At 39.6% G+C, this 21,738-nt stretch overlaps 1 protein-coding gene across 1 annotated transcript in view; it reads right to left on the minus strand.

Annotated features, from left to right (window-relative positions):
• The window catches only part of PCNX2 (pecanex 2), a 156,805-nt gene that overhangs the window by 59,931 nt on the left and 75,136 nt on the right, over positions 1-21,738 (minus strand). Inside the window, exons 18-21 of the mRNA XM_054162261.1 lie at positions 16,733-16,825; positions 15,613-15,763; positions 11,514-11,655; positions 7,039-7,216 (exon numbers count right to left, since the gene is read on the minus strand). Of these exons, the coding sequence (XP_054018236.1) occupies positions 7,039-7,216; positions 11,514-11,655; positions 15,613-15,763; positions 16,733-16,825 (564 nt within the window). The remainder of the gene's footprint in view (positions 1-7,038; positions 7,217-11,513; positions 11,656-15,612; positions 15,764-16,732; positions 16,826-21,738) is intronic.

Genomic DNA, 21,738 nt, shown 5'->3' on the forward strand with positions numbered 1-21,738 from the left:
AAATGAACTAGACAAAGCCAATCCCATGGGATCTGAGAGGACACCTAAGCCCTTCTGTGATTCTGTGAAATATGGAATTTATCACCAGTAGCGTTTAGTTTGAATGAGGGCAATAACGTGCTCCCAAGGGTTTGAAGTACATTTTTCAACAGTGCTAGATACAAAGGAGAAACCTTCTCATCTAAAGTGAAAGCATAACAAAAAAAATTAAAAATACCTGTGCTGAGTTTTAGCACTCTCTTTATAATGATCTCCTTAAACATGTATAAAGGACTAATTTTTATTAAGACTTCTACATGCCAGTTTAGGATGATTTGTAAAAGAATATTTTTAGTAAGCCTACTTTAGTTCTTCAATGTTTTCTACAGTTCCCTAAGAAGAAAAATGATGTATTATTTAGGTGACATAAGGTTCTAATATTCCTAGATATCTTCACTTGTGACAGTTTTACCTGGTAAACAGTTTTTAAATCTTTGATAAAGAGTTTAAGTTATTAGCATTTAAACCAGCACATTCTCACTCCTGTCAAGTTAAAGTGCAGAACATGCATCCATCTTTCATCTTTATGTGGATGTACAGATTTTTTTCATCTTAATTATCCTTATATCTTCAGAGTTCTGCAGCCTATACAGACCCCTGGTGCATACACTAGTACTTTATATATCTATAGCCAAAGCAAAGGCAAAGACTCACCTTTTTAGGATCTCTTTTAAATCTGGTTATCTTTGCTTAACCAAATATAAGTACCATTACAAACTAGAAGTTAATTAAATAACTGGGAAGCCTGAAACATTACTTCTCAGTTTGGCAGATTTGAATAAACCAGGTACAGGTTTACATCTGAATTTAAATGACACGGAATGTGTGATGAAGACTACGCCATGCTTTCAGCTTTTGGCAGCCTTTCTATCTGTTTAGCATCTGTTGGGACTCTGTGTGGGCAGACTCCTTGGCAATAGTGGGACTAAACAATGCATAAACATTAACATTTTCTTGCTAAGCTTGAATTTTGCTGCGCTTTAAAAATGTGTGCGTACTAAAATCACTGTCATATACATATGGCTACGTGCTCTATGTGCCACTCAAAACTGAGAGATTAAAAAAATTCAATGCAGAAAGCAATTATTTCCTGCCTTGAAGAAGCATTTCTTTTTATTCCTGTTCATCTCCTGAGAACTTGAGAGATTTTAAGTCAGTCTCTCCAATTCTAGGGCGAGTACCCAGTTTTTTCATGTTCTGGTCAACAGGTAGCTGCAAGTCCTGGAACCAAATTCTAATTCTAGCTAGGGGTAATTTTAAATTTTTTTAAGATGTCAAAACAAATCAGGATACATTAAGAAGGAAAAGTTGTGAACATGCATGTGTTTATGAATATGAAATTAAGCTTAGGTAGAATAATTTTATTCTAGCTTATGACTTTGCTTTGTAAACCATTGACTTTCTACTTTTTATTTAACGGCATTTAAAACAAACCTCACCTATGAAATCCTACAAAACAAGATTTACTGGAAATATTAAAGACTTTTAGTGTTTATGTCTTCAGTTATTGTAGCATTTTATTTGTGTATTTGAACAGTACTTTCTCTGAATCTACAACAAACTTCCCAGCCTGTCTTTATTTGCATCTGCTTACAGACATTTGAAATCTTTATACTGAGGAATTTCAAGGTCATTGTTTAATGCATATAAAACATATAAGAGAGGGTCAAAATACAATCAGCCCAGAGCTCTGATATCAAACCTCGAAGGGTTATATTCCTGAATCACCACGTTCAGCACTCAGCATCAGCAGCGTACAAAACAGGCATGGTTTAAATAGCTTGAGTACTAAGCCTCAGAAGCCTTACATTTGAAGATAAATGTTAAACATCGGGCAGAAGTTTGATGAGGATTATAACAATAAGATCATGACAAAACCTAATGGCCCTGGATCCGCTCATGGCAGATGCTGCTGCTTCCTACACCCTTAGCTGACAGCAAGAGCCCAGGGAAGGAGCCTGTGGTAGTGTAAGAGCCTGTATTATGGTAAGAAACCATCTCCCGTATCTCCCAAGGTGGGCAAAAAGGGCAAGACAAGAGCTCATCAGCTTAATCTGCAGAAGGCCAGACAAGTGAAACAAATCTCCTGGGAGCTGCACTGATCCAGCCTCATCAGGGAAGTCTTCATAGACACAGCCCCTGCCAAGATGCTCTTTCCAGAAATCACCTTTACTAAAAGCAGACATAAAAATTGCAGAGTAAGTTGTGCACTGAAGTGGCAGTATCTGCATCAACAGATACAGAACACACCTCTACCAGCATGACTGTACAAGAATACAGCTCAGCACATAGTGAGCCAGACTGACCAGTGAGTGGGTGGACATCTTCCTGCACCTCAATGCATTTGTCCCATTCAAAATGAAAAACACAAAGAGAGAGCGAAAAATACAATTTGGGCATAGTGTCAGGAATGAAGTCTGACAAAGAGGTCAGCGACAGAAGGTTGAATGAAAAATTAGTTAAACCATTTCTCCAATATTAAAAGGAAACAACTGGACAGTGCTCAAGAAAATTATGGAGTCTATGGAAAATACCACTGGGATTACCCTGTCAAATATCAGATATAGCCTTGGGGATTGTAGTCAGCAGAAAGTGTCTTTACGGTTTATATGCCAGATATCAAAAGCTGTGGAAACAGCTGTGAGCCAAAAGGGTGCAGCTGATTAAGACACTGGATTTCAGTATGCACAAATGTCAGGAAATGTATTAAACGATGAAATAATGACTTAGTGTCAGAAGCTTTGAAGTGAAACGTCAGATTTAGAGAGGGATGAAAAAATCAGAAGGGGGAAGGGGAAAGAGTACAGCTTTTGACTTACAAGTAGCACCTAAACCAATCAATGGGTCATGCCAACTAACCAAGCATTTTATTGCCACATAGGCAATAAAAAGATCCAATAGGTTAATTACTTGACTTCAACAAAGTCCCAAGAAGGTCAATGCACTTGATAGCACTTTCTCATAGCATGAAGGAAAGCAAGATGACACACAGTTTCTTTTCTGTCCAAGGGATTGTGTCGGGGAAGTTGAAAGCCTAGCAGGTTATAACAAACTGACTGTCTTCACTGGAGTTACTTTGACTTAAAAGATCATCTTTCATAAATGTGTGACACTGGATACTGGGGTAGAAAGAAGTATAAAGAAAGATTAAAAAAAAAATATTAAAAAAAGAAAAAAAGTAGGTTTCATATTAGATGGCAAATGTATTCTGGAAAAAAAGAAAAAATATCAGACAAGGAAATTGTATTCTTAAGTGAGCTCAGCAGGGATAAGAGTACTTAAGCAAATGAATTCAGTGTTAATGAAGGCAAATTTAACAAGCTTTGGTTCTTCGACTATTTTGCCTTATGCTTGAAGACAAATTCAAAGCTCTCAGAGGACTTGACTATAAGAAAATACAGGATGATTTCATATTTAGTATTGCTAATTATTTCATACACACACATGAATTAAGAGGCCATTAAACTGCCTCCCAGTAACATGCAAGCCACTGAAAGATGCAAGAAGCTGTAGTCCCATACATTAGGGGGTTAATATCTCTAGGTTTTACCATTCCCACCCAGGTGTGTGTAGTAGATGAGTGTGTAAGCTAGTGGTGGGTCTTTCTTTAGGGCTTAAAGGAGGCTACATAGATTTGTCAAAAATACGTATTCTGCAGTACAGGTACCATTTCTCACTTGTGCTCTACAGATGAAAGAACTGCTGGTAAAAGAGCCAGTTTACCACAGATTGGCATACAAGAATCTCCAGCATGGTGCTGGTTGCTCCCAGTAGTGAAGAGACTGCCACAAACCCCACCCTTTTTATTTTTTCGTAGTAGCCATGAGCATACTACAGCCAGAAGCATCCACATTTTTTGCTCCCTTTGCTCCTGTAGTTTAACATCAGCTCCATCTGAGCTTCTGAAAGCAGTTCATGGAGGCACTGTGACCTCTATTCACCAGCAAGACTTTGAGGATGCCTTTGGCACTGGATGAAATGGGAAGCTACATCTTTTAAAAGCATACAAGCAAACGAGCTGGGGACAAGTCTTGCCCCGATTGTGACTGTTAATGCTTAGCCTGTTCTAAACTGATATTCTTGCTCTTTGAATGATCTGTGCTGGCTTCTACTTCACATTTATCAATACCTGTTCAGTCTTGACTTGGACAGTTGTTCAGACATCCTTTAAAAGCAGCTCACACATCAGCCAAGGAGGGCAGTGCTGGGCACAAGCCTTTATTTACTTTACTATTTTTTTTTTCCACCACACTGAAGAATGGATGAACTAGGTGAGCTGCAAGACGCACTTAACCATATACATGGTCTCCCTCTCATATATGTGCTGCATATGTTAGTTTTTTGAGGTAAGTACTTTGTCAGTAGATATCTGAAAGGTAGAAGAAAGGCCCTTCTTTTCATTATTCCCAAAGAGTTTGTGCAAACTGGTTAATATTGCAGCATTTTAACTGTATAACAGAATAATGTCTCAGGTCTTTTCCTACTCTTAAAAGTCTAGGAGGAAATCTCTTAAGTCCTGTTATATATTCCATCTTTGCTACGCCTGTGAAGAATATATTCTCAGTTATTTATGGTTTTCCATTTTCAATTGATATGAACATTCCTATCAATCTTCACATTGACATCATCTCCCAAAACATCCAGGGAGAACAACTGACTCATTGGAAGAGTTCACATGGCGTCATAAAAACCAAGATGACCATCTTGATTATCCAGTTTCACTTCATGTAGAGTATGCATCAGAGTATTACACTCACAGTTTTTGAGTAAGAAGCCAGATATTTTTAAAGGCAATTCAGCTCTGATTTAAAAAATATAGACAACAGAAGTTTTGGACTGAAGAATCCCAGACTGTAGCCAAGGACACAAACTGGGCTGGCTAAATGGGAAGTCTTGGCATAAGAGAGAAGGAGAAGTCCTGTTTCACTTGATTGGAAAGCTGCAATCGTTCTTAGAAATAAATAAGAAAGTCTTTCCTAAATGTTTATCTTGCTCCCTTCCCAAGGCAATTTGAAAGAGAAAACAGCACACTCTGCATATGCCTAAGCATCTTTCAGCAGTGTTTTCACATTTCACAACTTGTCAAACTGTAAACAGCTAATGATTTTTTTAAAAAGTGAATTAACCATGTCCTGTTAGTTAAGTCTTATGATGTTAGAAAGACCAAAAAAACCCAACTACACATTCATGTAAAAAAATCCTCAGGAACAGAATTGAATAGTCTCTCTTGTCCTCTATGCTACCCCAGTGTGGGTGGCCTGGCTATTTGCAAACAGAGATAGAATCTGTGAATAGCAATCTGGACTTCCATGCCTCAACTTGTTGAGGAATATGGCAATTTGGAGATTCTGGTTTGACTGAATTACATTGAATCAACAGCACAATGGCAAAAATGAAGGAAGCACGATCAAGGAGATATGCAGAAATATCCTACCCAAAATTATTAGCAAAGTTTTGTTCAACATACTCTGCCTGAAGAGTCACTAATGCAGCTGTGAATGTCTGCTGAATTTATGAGACTTCTTCCCCAGTGCCTGGCAAAGGAAAACAAATACTACCACAGAGCTTTGAGAGCACACAAGGTTTTTTTGCGTGGCAGCCGTGCTTACAATTACCATCATTATGATTAAGGCACAGCATTTCTAGTGTTCCCTAATGAAGAGGGTGGTAAGCTGAAATCTTAAATGAGTAAGTAGAAATCGGCCCTAACTGTCTAATAAATTCTGCATACCCAAAGGTGATGTTAACAGAGACTATTTCAGGTTTTCTTTTAAAAAAAATAATTGCAGATATAAAAATGATTTAGCTACAGACAGAATCTGTGAAAACCCACAAAGCTCTTTAGGAATAGGGGCGGATACAACTTGCTTAGGGCCTACAGTATGGAGTAAATGCAAATCTCCTTCCTCAAGTGACAACATTCTTTACTAAAGTTCCACAATATTCAGCTAATTAGAGCTCAGAACTTAATTAGGGTAAAGAAAACTTATGTCCTTTGTAATTAAAAATTAATAGAACTTTAATCGCATCATCTGCAATGCTATTTTTCAGATTTGCTTTAATGATCGTTGTGTAACTGTGCATGTGCTTTTATAATACAAATAATCCAACCTTTTAATTTCAAAATCTTTAAATGGAACAAGGTCAAGTCCACTTGATGACATAATGACCTGAAAAATTTCACGTATTATCAGAGACGATCAGTAGAAATATATCAGAAAAGGCAACAATCACTGGTTGTATCTAGACAAACTGTGTATGTTTATGGCAATTGGGGAACAACAAGTTTAAAACCAAAACAAAATGCAAAAAAATTGGTAAAAGCTTTAGGCAAGTCTATAATACATCATGGTATCAGTTAATCCTGCTCTCTTCAATGAAACTGCAAGACAAGACAGGATCTGATCTGACTGATACTGAATGTTGGGGGCTTTTAAAGTGAAGTCAACTAGAGCACACTCCAAGAGTTAACAACGTCAAAGAGAGGAAGGTTAAGGTTAAGGGCAGCATCACAAGGATAAAAGACTGAAAATAGGAAAAGAAAAATGTTAAGGCTGACATTAGGAAAACATTTATTATCATGAGGATGATTAGATAATGGAACAATTTCCCAAAGGAAGTTGTTGAGTCAAACACTAGAGAGGTATTCAAAGGAAACTTGGATAAAAACACCAGGCGATTGATCTGGAGGGCAGCCCTGCACTAATGACCCAAGAGGCTCTTTCCAAGTCATTGAGGATTCTCCTCTCAAAACCAGCAATTCTGAACTTTCTATAGCAACATATGAACAAAATAATTGCAAAACATTGCACAAAACCAGAGAGGACATTTAACTGGAACATGAAGGTTTTCAGCTGACAGATTTTTCCCCCTCTGTGTCTGTATATGCGTTCATTACTTTTTAGAAGTCCTACTATATATTGATCAGCACAGCAACACCAAGAACATAAAGCTATGAAAGATATTTTCCAAAGAAATGATGGGAGCTGTAAAACTTGCCTTATGAAAGACGATGGACATCATGAAGAAATCCAGCAAGAAATTTTCAGAAATGTCTCTGTAGTCAAAGCGGAAGAAGATGACAGTAAAGCTCAAAGTAACAAATTGATTAATAGGATTGCAGAAGGAGGAACGAAGGAGTTTCATCCCAGCAACTGTTATCAGGATAATATCACAGCTGTAAGAAAGGCAGAAAGAAAAACCTAATCAAGTCAAAGTAATAAAGCATTAAATTGTGAAGCTCTTAAATACAAACAGCTGCACCAGATGTGCTCTTAAATTCACATGTTTATGTAAATGTATACATTGCTGATTTCTGATATTAATCCTATGTTCTTTTAATAATCACATAGATTTTACCCATGAAAAGCACCATATTTTCCCTCCTCATCACACACTTGTAATCTGCAGTGATGGACCTGTGCACTAAAACTAGTAGTATTGACTAAATTTCAGGTTTGGAAGTATGTTGGCTCTTCCATTAATACTTTATTATTTGAAAAACCAAACAACAACAGAAAAAAAAATTAAATACATTACAATAAAAAAAACCCAACCAAAATACTTTCCTTTTTTTTTTTTAAATGCCTTGAACCCACTCTAGCTTTTTTTATAGTAGAAGTTTCACTTTTCACTTGATGCCACAGTTTGAAACTAGTCTCATTTTACTGCGCACAAGGCCAAAACTCTGGACATGAACACCCGTAGATGTGAAATGATCACACAGAAAATCAAGAAGTCTGGTTTTTAAAAATCAAAGTGCTTGCTGCTCTATCTCCAGGAAGATACAGTTCCCCTTTTAAGTATTCAGAAAACAAATCACAATTACATGACAAAGTAGATGGAGGTAACATGTTGACATTGCTTGCATTTAAAAAAAGGACTCTGGATAGATATATCTCTGGAGATATTTACAAACTTATGGACCTGAGGCTGTTCACATCTTTGACTTTTATTTACAGAATTAGAAAGATGGTCTTTCTTGGACAGCAATTTTGACCTATTGTTAATACCTGTTAACCCTGTTCTAGGATTAGAGCCTAGAAATTGGACGCAGTAATTGTCAGATCATCTGAGAAGACAAGCACTCCTGACACAGTACTGGGCTCCAGACCATGAAAACTTGCATGGTTCTGTATTTTATCCAACAGCCACTAAACACCACAGGAACAGGGTCACGAGCAAGAACTGGAGCACATGATTCCCCACCGCCTTACCACCAAAGCAGAAGAAATCAAACAAATTCCACGTAAGTGCTTAACAGTTGGACTCCTATTAAGTGAAATGGCCAACACCACCTTTTCCATCAAGGTTTTTGAAGAGAAGGCAATCAAAGCAGTATTTTGTTACCTCAATCCTGTTCACACACTGGGGATGCTGCAAAACCAGCTCTCAGCTCAAAACCTTTGGGTTTCTGGGGTCTAGTCAGTGTAAGAGACACGTCCAGAAGCGTATCTCATGCCTCATGAACCATCAAGTCAAATTCAGGAATATTTAGTGATGTCAGGTACTCTCATGGTTTTCTGGCAGTGGACTGATATTTTTCACATTGATGTCCAATAACCATAATGCATCTATTCCTGAAAAGATAACCCAAAACTAACAGACACATAAAAGTAACTCCTGAATTGAGAGTGAGGTAATCCTGCTTAAGTAAACTAAGCACATCTATTTTCTGGGACATGTATTGGGTTTTTTGATGCTAGTGACAACAGATGGAAACTTCAATGCATAATGAATGACTCAAAGTGGGCCAGGTATTTGCAAAATGCATGGAAGGTTCTCCTGCATCCTGCTGTGAATCAGGAGAATACCTGCTGCCATGACTGACACTTGACAGGCCAGAAAGCTCTAAAGAGGTTTTCATCACTCTAGAAAGGCTCATAAGTCTCTATATTTCTAGGCTGATTTTATTTTATATGGCATTTGTTCATTATTGTGTATCTTCTGTAACAGAGATGCTGCTTTATTTAAGTGTAGGTCATTCTAAAGAATCACCAGGACATCACTGTTGGAATGAAATGCCAAGCTGACCTTATTTCTCATCTTGTCAAAGCTGTTCTTTTCAATTTCCCCCAGGTTTCTGAGTGGAAAACCCAGTGACTAAGATAAATACATTCTGAAGCCACTAGAAGTCATTCCAGCATGTCCTGTGTGAATCAGCTGGATCCCACATTCTTCAGAAAGAAAAAAATTCTTGCAATGTGGAGAAATTTTCACATTGAAAATGTACATGCTATAGAGCAAAAAAACTTCTTCCTCAATGAATCTCTTAAGATGAGGAAAATTTCACCAAAAATTGCATTTTAAAAAATAGTGGTCTCATGGGTAATAGAAAATAATTTGCTCATTATCCCTCTTCTTTAAAGATATTGCCACACGAGATGCTTTCCTGGGGCCTTAACTCCCAGCAGAGATAAAATAAGAGAGAGAGAGAAGGGGGGCTTGTTTCTGAAGTCTCTTCAGCAGGTAACAAAGGCAGGCTTTTCAGCTTGTCAGCATGGGTCCCACTAATGACCAGTCTGGAAAGCTCAAGAAAAACTCCTGCCTGACTGTGAAGGAGTTTCTCTGCTTCCTCAGGAAGCAAACCACTTCAATCCTTTAAATCACAAAGCAAGATGAAATTTCTTCCTTAAAAACCCCCAACATTCAAATGCAGAAAAACTCCAAAATCAAATCATACAAAATGTACCACCTCAGACATTTTCAGACAGACTGGGAGAATGCTGCCTTTCCTTCTCTGAGGAATGATGTGGTCTGATTTTTGGGTGGTAATTAAGGCACGTTTAAACAACAGAAAATGGATAGTGATGTACTAAAGCAGAGAAGGTACAGCCCTCAGTAACACCGTATATAGAAGGAGCAAGAGAATGCAGTTTCCCTTCCAGGCTGTTCAAGAGAAAGAGGTAGTATCTGAAGTTGAATGTTTTGTATGGGATTTACATGGCAGCTGCAGAGGAAATGTATTAAAAGGGAGCATCAGAGAAGAAGGGGTATTGGGAGAGCTAGGCATAGACCTCAGTCACAAGGAAAAGGAGAAAACACAGGTTTTAAATCCAAGGTGATCACAAAGACACAAGGGAGATGGGGAAAGAAAAGGTTGTCATAGTATTCCCCCACAGGCCAAACAATCAGAGGCAGACAAATGTAATTACTTCCTTTAATCTAGGGTACTGACTCACTACTTCTGAGCTCTTGAGGGAGGTGATACTTCAAAGTGCGATCTAGCTTGGAGGAATGACTATGTAAAAATAGCACCTTTCTAACCTTACATATTTGCTCCATGCATGTGTTCAGTCACATCTGCTAGCTAGTGACAAATGACATTTTGATTACTTTTTAGTTTTCTCAGCCTTGCAGAACCAAACAGAGGGCTATGTGTGAACTCAGTTTCACCCTGGACTACACACCTTTGCCTTAGCATCTCCGAGTTCCTTGGGAGAAAAAGGTCAGTGTGGAAACACACAGGCTATCTCTGAGTGAGATACACAGAGGAAGTACATAGGCTATCTCCTGGTAAGACTCCCTCTGGAGAAGTAAGCTGTCTGGGAGGAATATGAAGAAAATTTGACTGAAGTCCTAGTTTCAGCCCCTAAAAACAGGGAAGACATTTTCCTTACGTTTGTGTAGTCCCTAAAGCTGTGGTGCTCTATAAGAGAAAAGTACAATTAAAATACCACACAATTTTTACATCAACGTTCTTTTATCTAATATTTAAAGCTAAGAATCTAAATTATGACTAGTACTGAGAAGTATTATTAATGCTCTTCGGCAGAAGTCTTTCCTGCTTCTGGAACCCTCCTTCCTGAACACAGGCTGTTTCTTTGTTTTTATCATCTGCATCACTGTCATTCTGATAAAATGACTGCAGAAACTGCTCACTGGGGATACTGCAGTCACTAAGCATTCTGAATATCTGCAGAAGGCAAGTCACTGACCAGAATATTTACCAGATCAGACTTTGGAATAAAAACTACCTTTCTCAAACCACTAAATGCAGGGTTACCAATCATTCTAAACTGTTGAATATTTTATTCAGTCTTGCCTTAACAGACTTGTGTGGTGAAGCTTCCAATAACTCCTTTGGGAGACTATGCCATAGCCTTAAAAATCTTTAGGAAACGCTTCCTGATACCCAGCCTAGATTCTCATTTTCATTTGATTAATTCTAGTTATCCCACTGTGTTTATGCCCACCAAATACCTGCAGCCTGGTATAGCGTGTCTTGCTTTTAATTGACATTTTGACATTCCACACAATTCTATATATAGCTCTTTAAACTTTATTTCTCAGTGGAGCCATGCCTTAGCATTTGCAAAGGTTTTGTTTTTTCAGCCAGTGATTACTGTATACTGAACTAAAAATGCATGAAAACTAACTGTGGCATGCAACTAAGATACAAATTCCATTTATCAGTCTTCAGTCTCAATCCAAATATTCTACTAATCACATGTTTTGAGTTATAATCTACTTACTGTGTACCAAGTTTCTTGTATTTACTAATAGAGAAAGCATCAATGGTGAGGGCATTCAGTATTATAGCTGGATACAAAATGTATTTCTCAAAGCACTGAAGCCACACATAGAGCCTTTCAAACCACATCAAATGAGCAGCATCTGAAACAGAAATTCAGGTAACAGGTAATTTAACACTGCAATATCATAGAAGAAAAGAGTTAGCTCACATTAATAATCCACTCATTTATGAAACAATGACATTTGTAATTATTTTGCAATAGGGAAGTAATTTTGTTCTCTGAATTTAGAAAGTGTGTGCTTTGCTACTTATAACTGCACTCATGAGGAACACTCAGAAATGAAAAGAGATGGTACATGATAAATGGTAGTTTCTACATAATCTAATTGCTAGTCACTATACTGAATATCACTTTTAAGTGATGCAATGACTCTGGAGAGGCCCTTTCCAGCATCCACTCACCTGGTGGATGACCTAGGTAACCTCAGTGAACTCTGTGCATCTCCTTCCCTATCTTCTAGTGACAAAACAATGTTCATTAGATTGCAAAGTATCACTGCCTTCATTGATAAATGAAGTACCTTTTGACATCTAAAGACTGAAGAATTAACAGGATCTAGAACCCCTAATACACTTAAACAGCTATTGCAAAAAAGTATCTGCCAGGATCACATCATTCACCACTGAAGATTACCTTTTTACAGTAGACTTTTCTAACACCACCAGTGTTTAATACCAATATTAATCAAGAACCAAATGCTCTGTGCAATTCTTGTATGAGAATTTAGGTCAACTAGGTGTAGATACACTTGTGCACATACAAAAATAATGTATGTCTTCTCAACTGAGCTCAGCTACACAAAGCTACTGGGAAAAAAACAGTGAAAACACACACACAAAAGCAGAACTTGGTATTGATTCAGAAAGATCAATGGCAGCTACTGAATTTCCAATACTCTTTTCTGCAGAAATGAAAATTCTTATGTACAGATATTCCACTCTCCCTCATGCATCTTTTCAATGACAGGCAAAGATGACATGCTGAAGCTGCAGATTTGTGTGGGCTGCAGGCACAACTCTATATTGTAGAGGCACAAAGAAAAAGCTCTCCAAATTAAGTCATCCTTTGCCAGTATTTTAAGGCAAAGTTTTTGCAAAAATATGCCTTCAGAATATATGATCAACCTAAAAATATTTCCTTACTACCTAAAGGCCACTTCCTAAGGGTTTACACACAAAGAGAACTGTCCATTTCGGATCCTAGCTGTTATTCTCTACTCCTCTCTCTTCCTCCTGAACTACAATTTGCTCTCAGAGCTCCACTTAAGAACTTCGTCCAACTGCCCAGAGCTGAGTTCTGTGTAAGACGTCAAGCTTGAATAAAGAGATGTGCATATCAACTACACCCAAAAGAAGGTAGCTGCAGAAGCAGAGAGAGATGTGTGCAGATAATGTAGATGGGGGGAAAAAAGAGCTTACATTTGATAGGACCCAAGTGGGTAATTTGAAAATGGCTTACATGAAATCTGTGGAGTATGAAAGGAGTGGTGGAGAAGCAGAAACCCTGTAACACTAAAGATAATTTTACTTTCTCACTCGGTCCTGCACTACTTTCTACACATTTCTTATACCATCAGCTCATACATTTTGACCTCAGCCTTTCCCATGGTGGGGCAAAACAATGAAAAATAATAAATTAGTTAATTCACAGGGGCTGGTCATGAGAACTGGTCTAATAATTGCTGTTCTGTGGAGAATCTGAAAGCTTGAACAGCTCATCCAGAGTCCATGAAACAAAGCCAGGAATTATCTTGCCGAACTGTCATTACCAGCTGCTCGTCTAACTGCAAGCAATCACTCACCTCCCCCTAGAGCTACACTTATCAAAAATTAGGAAGCTGAAAATGAAATTCTGTGCAGTAAAAGCTTCTCACAGACATCTTCTGTGTACTTGTGCTTTCATTGTCCACACTTGGCAACTACAGCATACTGTCCTTTCCCAAGCTTCTCTTTCTACAAAAGCTGGAAACCTTCAAGTTCTGCTTCTACATTTTTCTTACAGGGTAAAAGAAGATAGCCTGTCAGACATACCTATAAAAGAGATTACACAACCTTCTCCTCTGCCTGTCTCATCTCAGAACATGATAAAAAGTCTCTGTATCAGCTAAAGAGACTGAAGTATATATATATTTTTTTCCCCCCACTCTGGTTTTCTAACACACAATACCAGATACATTGTAATGACACTTCATCCCCAAAGCAAAAAATGTACCACATATAAAATGAGGACTGCAAAAGAAGGAGAAAAGCCTGTTGCTTGCAGCAGGTAGCATGGGAAACACAGCTCATCTTAAAGCAGAAGGAAAACCATCTGTGGACATCATCCTGGGAGATCTCTACCCTTAACCTTTTCAAAAGCTGAGTCATTACATTTAGGAAAAGCAATGTTTTCTGACAAAAGAAGACTGACTTAATCAGGACAAGGGAAAGAGCATACTGCAGTCTTTTATGATTAAGTGATGCAACAAACAATAAAACTTGTGTATTCCTCAGAATTATTGATTACCGGGGAGAGGAAGCCCTAAACAATGTCTTGACTTGTGCACAATCCTTAATAAGATTTCTATTTCTACCACACTTTCCTTGGTGTACTGCAGTAAAAGTTAAAAGGCAACCTTCAGTTATGTCTCTCGGGTACTTTTCTCATATGCAAGCCTTGTTTGGAAACTAATCATTTTGAAAGCTATGATTATTTTTTTTTAATAGAAGAAAAAAATATTTAAATCCTTAATATATGGTTTTGCAGAGAGTGATCTGAACTCTTTTGTTGTCTAGTTAAAGAACAGACTAAAGACGCTCAGCAGACTGTTCTGACAACACTCTCTTCTAACACCTCAGGAACGTATATTGAAAATTATTAAGGCACAAGATCCATCAAGGAATGACAAGCAAGCTTTAAGCTTTTGGCTGATAGCAAAGGCAAGATGAGAGCTTGGGGATGGGCGCACAGGAAAGCAGTGGTTCTCAAAATACACTCTCTGCTTGCAGAAATAACTATATCAGAAGAGGAAATCAAACCTTGACATACCAAAATATTTACAGATACTTACATGTATCAGGGCACTAACCACTGAAGCCAGTAGATATTAGCAAGAACAAGTCTTCAAGAAAATGTCACAGTTCATTTCAATTTTAATGTTTCTCTAAAAGTGCTATGACAGAAATTAGAACTCTAAGTTATACTACCCTTGCTGTTCAATGATACATGGTTACGTGTCAGAAAGTAGAAAATAAGCTGTCTCAATTTTAGCAATCATTCACATGTTTTAATTATACAAATCACCAATGTGTTAAGCATACCAAGCAAGGCAGCAAGTTACAGTACTTAATGGAAAAGCAAAATGCAGATCAGACAATGACTTGTGAAAGGCCACTTAGGGCCAGTAAGATGATTAAGGGACAGGAGCATTTAACATAGGAGAGGTGGAGAGAGCTGGGATTGCTTTGCTTAGTGAAGAAAAGGCTCAGGAGGCATTTTATTAATGCTTGACTGGGGGCTTTTTGGGGGTATAAATATGTGACAGGGAGGATAAAATTGATGGAGCTAGACGGTTCTCAGTAGGGAAAGAAAAGAAATGGATCCAATGTAAAATTCCACTTCAACATAAACCCCGACCAAAATGAAAACAACCTTTCTTACCATAAGGATGATCAAATGCTAGAACAGGCTGTCTAGAAAGGTTGTGGAATCTCCATGAGTGAAGATGTTCAAACCTGGACACAGCCCTGAGCAACCTGCCCTATCTGACCCTTTTCCGAGCAGAGGTGCTGGACTAGACGATCTCCAGAGGTGCCTGCCCAGCCTTAGCCCTTCTGTGCAGTGGTCTCAGGAGACAACTTTTACAGGCTCACTGATTTGCTGGTGATAGGGGTGGGAGGAAAAATGGAAATGATGGCCTATGCATCCTTTTCAAAAGAGAAAAATGTAAAGCATAATTCATTCTCCCTGCTCTGTTCCTTCCAGATTTATTTATTTTTAAACCAAGACAAGTGGCAAGTCATTGTAGCCATTGTTTAGAAAAGGTTTCATGACAAACCTCTCACTTCCCGTTGCCGGTGTTCTTTGCTTTTGAGTATGGGGTGGGAGATCCACAGCCAAGGGTGATGCTTGCGAAGCTGAGGAAGTAAGTAGTGTGTCACAAATCCCACAGTCCACGCTAAAGCAAACAGGACAATGCTGAGAAATGGCTGGGACAAAACAGAAAAAACAAAATGTGGTTATAATTTGCAAACCCTAATGCTTCCGAGGATTTTATTTTTGTGAGATTAACTTTTATGCCTGTGTCAAACTCTGACTCCAGGGGTAGAGATGGATTTTGAAAAACGCATTTTGCACAGACAATTAACCAATATTTCCCTCCCTAATTACAGGGGACAAATCAATTTAGCAGGCTTATTCACGCTGTTCCTCAGGTTCATGAAAGAGCTGTGGATAGAATGGAATAGAATAGAATAGAATAGAATAGAAATAGAATAGAATAGACCAGACCAGACCAGGTTGGAAGAGACCTTCAAGATCATCGCGTCCAACTTATCATCCAACACCACCTAATCAGCTAAACCATGCAACAAAGCGCCCTATCAAGTCTCCTCCTGAACACCTCCAATGATGGTGACTCCACCACCTCCCCAGGCAGCCCATTCCAATGGGCAATCACTCTCTCTGTGTAGAACTTCCTCCTAACCTCCCGCCTAAACCTCCCCTGGTGCAGCCTGAGACTGTGTCCTCTTGTTCTGGTGCTGGTTGCCTGGGAGAAGAAACCAACCTCTGCCTGTCTACAACCTCCCTTAAGGTAGCTGTAGAGAGCAATAAGGTCACCCCTGAGTCTCCTCTTCTCCAGGCTAAGCAACCCCAGCTCCCTCAGTCTCTCCTCATAGGGCTTGTGTTCCAAACCCCTCACCAACTTTGTTGCCCTTCTCTGGACACGCTCCAGCAAATATGCAGAAGTTTAAGGAAAGGGACATCAAATAAGTAATACTGAAATTAATACAAATATCCATCAACTAAGAGCCTTGCACATAAAAAAAGTAGTTACCATGACCAGTAAATACATTTTCACTAACTTCTCTTCACATGACAGCTATTCTTTTGGTCTTGCATGTGAAAGATACTACCTTAGCGGGGAAAAAAAGACACAAAAAAAGACAGATACCCACCCTCAATGACAGAAACACAGTACTGGCACTGACAGCAAATGACAGAATGGCAGCCACCGTGCAGACAATGAGATCTGATTTCAAGACTTCTTTCTGTGAAAATAATTATTTTACACAAAATTAGCAGGCCAATACTATCTTAATTAAAGAGAAACAGCTCTGTTCCAAATTACTCACAGCCTGCACTGTAATAAGTACAAAAATATTTCCTCCGTTCTGCTTTTGAAAATCATTTCTTCACACTCTAGGTTTGTCAAAGTAATCACATTTAAATCCATCATACCTAGTTCTAAATCATGTTTTAAAATAATGTAGTTTTAAGATTGGAGAAATTAAAGCAATACATTTTTATACCAAGCCTAATTCTGTTTAAGGAATGTAACCTTTTTTTTTACATAGCATCACAGAATGGTCTGGGCCAGAAGGTACCTCCAAAGGTCATCCAGTCCAACCTCCTCTGCAGTAAGCAGGGACACCCCCAACTAGATCTGGTTGCCCAGATCCCTGTTGAGCCTTACTTTGAATATCTCCAGGAATTTGGCCCCAACCACCTCCCCAGGCAACCCATTCCAGCACTCCACTGCCCTTATATCTAAATCTACTCTTCTCTAGTTTGAAGCCATTGCCTCTTGTCCTTTCACTGCAGGCCTTTGTAAACAGTCTCTCTCCATCTTTCTTGTACGCCCCTTCAGGTACTGCAAGGCTGCTACTAGGTCTCCCTGGAGCCTCCTCTTTTCCAGCTCCTTCAGCCTGTCCTTGTAGCAGAGCTGCTCCCACTCCCTGATCATTTTTGTGGCCCTACTCTGGACCCTCTCCATCAGGTCCATGTCCTTCCTATATTGAGGGCTCCAGGCCTGTACACAGTACTCCAAGTGAGGTCTCACCAGAGCAAAGTGGCAAAATCACCTCTGTGGATCTGCTGGCAACACATCTTTTGGTGCAGCCCACGACGTGATTGGCTTTCTGGCCTGCAAGCTCACACTGCCTGCTCATGTCCAGCTTCTTGTCCACCAGCACCTCCAAGTCCTTTTCCACAGGGCTGCTTTCTATCACCTCATTCCCCAGTCTGTATTGATAGAGAGGACTGTTCCGGCCCAGGTGCAGAACCATGCACTTGCTCCATTTGAACCTCATGAGGCTCACCTGGGTCCACCTCTCCAGCTTGTCCAGGTCCCTCTGGATGATCTCTCACCCCTCTGGTGTATCAACAGCACCACTCAGCTTGGTGTCATCTGCAAACTTGCTGATGGTGCACTTGATCCCACTGTCTGTATCACTGATAATATTAAACTGACAATGCAAAGACATGTCTGCCTTTACACAAAGACCTATAACTAGGGTAGGAGTAATTTTATTTCCTAAGACTGAAAAATACCACTGTCTTTTAAGCCTATTTTTCTTGTGATTAAAATGTCATTCTCAGAAAACAAATAAATAAGATGGCTTGCTTTCTGCATTTACTTCAGAGATGACCCAAAAGTCTTTGGAAGTGAAAATCTTGTTTATGAGGTGTTTAAGTTCAGCACTGAATACTATTGCTAAGTTATTAAATGAGTAACTATTTTGTAAAGAATCATAGAACACATTGGGTTGGAAGGGACATTTAAAGGTCATCTAGTTCAACTCCTCTGCAGGGACATCCTCAACTAGATCAGGCTGCTCAGAACCTCATCAAGCCTGACCTTGAATATCTCCAGGGATGAGGCCTCCACCACATCCCCAGGCAACCTGTTCCAGTGTTCCACCACCCTCAGAGTGAAGAACTTCCTCCTAATGTGTGTTTATAGCTCTTGGTTTAGAAACTAACTCATGTTTTTATTCAAAGACATCCAGGAATAATAACATAAGAAATACAAGCCTTTTGTTACATTTAGAAGCTCATCCTATTTCCTGGTGCTGCAACCTACTTAGTCTTCAGAGATTCTGTGATAGATTCCTATGAATCAGGGAGAGAAATGAAAGCAAGCAGAAAAAGTGAACAACAGAAGGGCTGTGAATTACAGAGGAAGCTGGTAGCAACCACTATATTTAGGCTGCCTATCACTCCCTGCTATGAAAGATGCTTCTTAGTAAAAGGTCACAAGCATCAGCACTTCCACTTACTGCAACAGGCCTTTGAAATTCAGCAGGACTAAAAAGCCTTCAGGCTTAAGAAGTACTTTCGATTTGTCCCAGGAAACTCCTGTTTAACTGAATTCTCAAAGCCATCACCACTGTCCTTCCCTTTCCCAGGCTGCTCAGGAGCACATACCTCTGCAAAGGAACCACACTCCCTTCCCTTGGAGAGCTGCGCCATCTCCAGACAGCCCTGTACTACAGGTAGGAAGATGTTAAGAGCAGAATTAGGTCTTCCTAAGTCATCCTGACCATCTTTTCAAAACATGGCTTTGCTGGCCTTGCTTCTTGCTTGCTGTATGCAACAGGAGAACCACAACATGAGGGCCTCACTGGAAAGACCTTCTCTTTTTCCTGCACAAAATTCTGATCCCTGCTTGTCCCAATGTCCTCTCCATTGTCACTTGTAATTTAAGTATCCACCTAAAGCCACTTGAGTTAGAGTATGTGGAGCCATACTGAAACATGGTGGTCAAAATCTTGATAAAGATGGATAAGGCAGCAGTGGGTAGATCTGTGGCTTCTACCCTTCCTGATGAAGGCAGATTGCTCCTGCAAAGCATATGCCTACTGCAGATGCAAATCTGTTCCTATTTAGACCCAGCTGTCTAAAGAAGGACTTTGGACTCCATTCTCAAGGCCAGGCACTTATGAACTAAATGTTCAGTAGCCCTATGATGTGATGCTTGAGTCCTTCATTGCAGTTGTCTAATGTGGAAAACTTAAGCTCTGATCACTATATCTCTCACTGCAGAGATTTTAAATCACTGTTACAGTTTGGGCTGAACACAAGTGTTCTTTGTTCTCCATTACACACTCAAGGGAAAAAACCAGAAAATCCACCGACACTGATACATTTGAGTCCTCAGACATTTAACAAGCAGAATATACTGTAGTGGTGTGTTTGTTGTTGTTTGGGGTTTTTTAATTATTATTTTCAATCATGCTTTTGGAGCTTTGTACAAATCCTTTTACTAGCTATCTAACTGCTTGTATTAAAGGCCAGGAAGGAAGCTGAGTTTGAATGTAACACATTAGCACCCTCAGGCCACTGGTTAATCTAGTAATCAGCCATGTGGATGCCTATAGAAATTAATTATAATGGTAGGAAGCTCCATTCTCAAAGTTGAATGGTCAATTATCCATCACAGCTGCCTTATAATTCAAGCTTCCAAAGCTGGCAATCCTTACACAGCTATTCAAGCAAAGGAAAATAGTAAAGGTCATGTAACTAAACATGAGAGATGCTGTATTTACTATTCCTAGCATCAATGCAACACCACTACAGAATACAACACATCAATTTTCAATATTAACCTTGTTTGCTCTCAGCTTCTTGAGGAGGTGATTTGGTTCTGTATGCCTCAGAGTTTCTGATTAAAACAGGTCTTACTTAAAAGGCTAATTATGTAGTGCATATATCTGTATATAGACCAATTGCATTGCAACCTGTCATCTCTTGCCACTGGCAGGGTATTACAAATACCCTCCTCACAGAGGAGCACTCCAAAAGTGAAAAAAAAAAATAATTAACTGCCACCATGAAAACTCCTTCAAATACTGACATTGGGAAGATACCATTGCAGAAGTTTTGGAAGCTGTTTCGAATTGGCTTTTAAGAGTCGGCTGAGTCAAACATCCTAAACACAACTGCTATTGAAGTAAGTCAGCAGAGACTGCAGCTTTATTGTGCTCCTCGAACTTGTGGAACACACATTTTCTCCTGCCTCAGTTGTCCTCTGCTTCTCTATTAGTACTGCACCATGAGAGAGCAGTAAGAGTTGCCTGGCAAACTGGGTAGTGTTTAATTGATGCAGAGGTACCAGATAACTGGGGAGGTGTGGGGGCTAGTCGTGTTAGACAAAGAGTCTGCATGAATCAGAAATTGCCCTCTCTCTCTTCAAGAGATCTCCTACTGCAGAATAATTAGCACTGCTGATTGACATTGTAAGCAAACACACTTGCTTACAGTTTTTACACAGATAAGAGGGAAGCCTGGACAGAGAAGAAAAAAAAAAAAAAAAAAAGAAGGAAATAACTACCAAACTCCAGCAACACGGAGGGAAAGCAGCCTTTGTCTGAAAGCAGCAGCACAGAGTATCAAACACACAGTGCAGAAATGTGTCAATCCTTCAAACCAGGCACATCCTGGAGGGTAAAATGTGCCAAGAATCCCACTTAACTGAATGCAAAATAAACCCCACTGGCAAAAATTAACAGGAATGTGTGTTGGATTTGTGTCTGGTGGGGTTTGGTAGTGGGATGCAGCTACAGGAGTGGCTCTACTAAGAAACTTCCACAAGCAACCCCTGCTTCCAGCCAGTTGGACCTCCCTCTGCCAAATCAGCATATGGTAGAAGCAGCTCTACAATAATGTAGTTAAGAGTGGGAAACCTGATGGGCAATTTCTTTGTTTTGGAGAAGAGTGTGATATGAGAGAAACAACTACTAGAACACCAAGCCAGTGAGGAAGAAGGAGGTGGGGAGGCACGCCAAAGCAGCCATTCCCCTTCAGTCTGTGCCAAAATGGCAGGCTGAGCCCCTGAAGCCTATGGAGATCAACAGTGGAATGGATGCTCATCTTCAGCTTGGGAAGGACCCCATGCCACAGCAGGTGACTGCACTCAAAGACCATGACTCCAAGAGAAACCCGCATTGGAACAGTCTGGTCACTGGGAGAACTATATCCTATGGAAGAGACTCACACTGGAGCAGTTTGTGAAAAACAACAGTCCCATAGGAAGGATTCATGTTGGAGATGTTCATGGAGGACTCTCTCCCTTTGGGAGGGATGCCATGCTGGAGCAGGGGAATAATGTGAGAAGTCTTCCCCCTGAGGAGGAAGAAGTGGCAGAAACAATATGTAACTGACTGACTGCAATTGACCCCTC

This window comes from Dryobates pubescens, chromosome 6 (assembly GCF_014839835.1).
Source record: "Dryobates pubescens isolate bDryPub1 chromosome 6, bDryPub1.pri, whole genome shotgun sequence".
Classification (NCBI taxonomy): Eukaryota; Metazoa; Chordata; class Aves; order Piciformes; family Picidae; genus Dryobates; species Dryobates pubescens.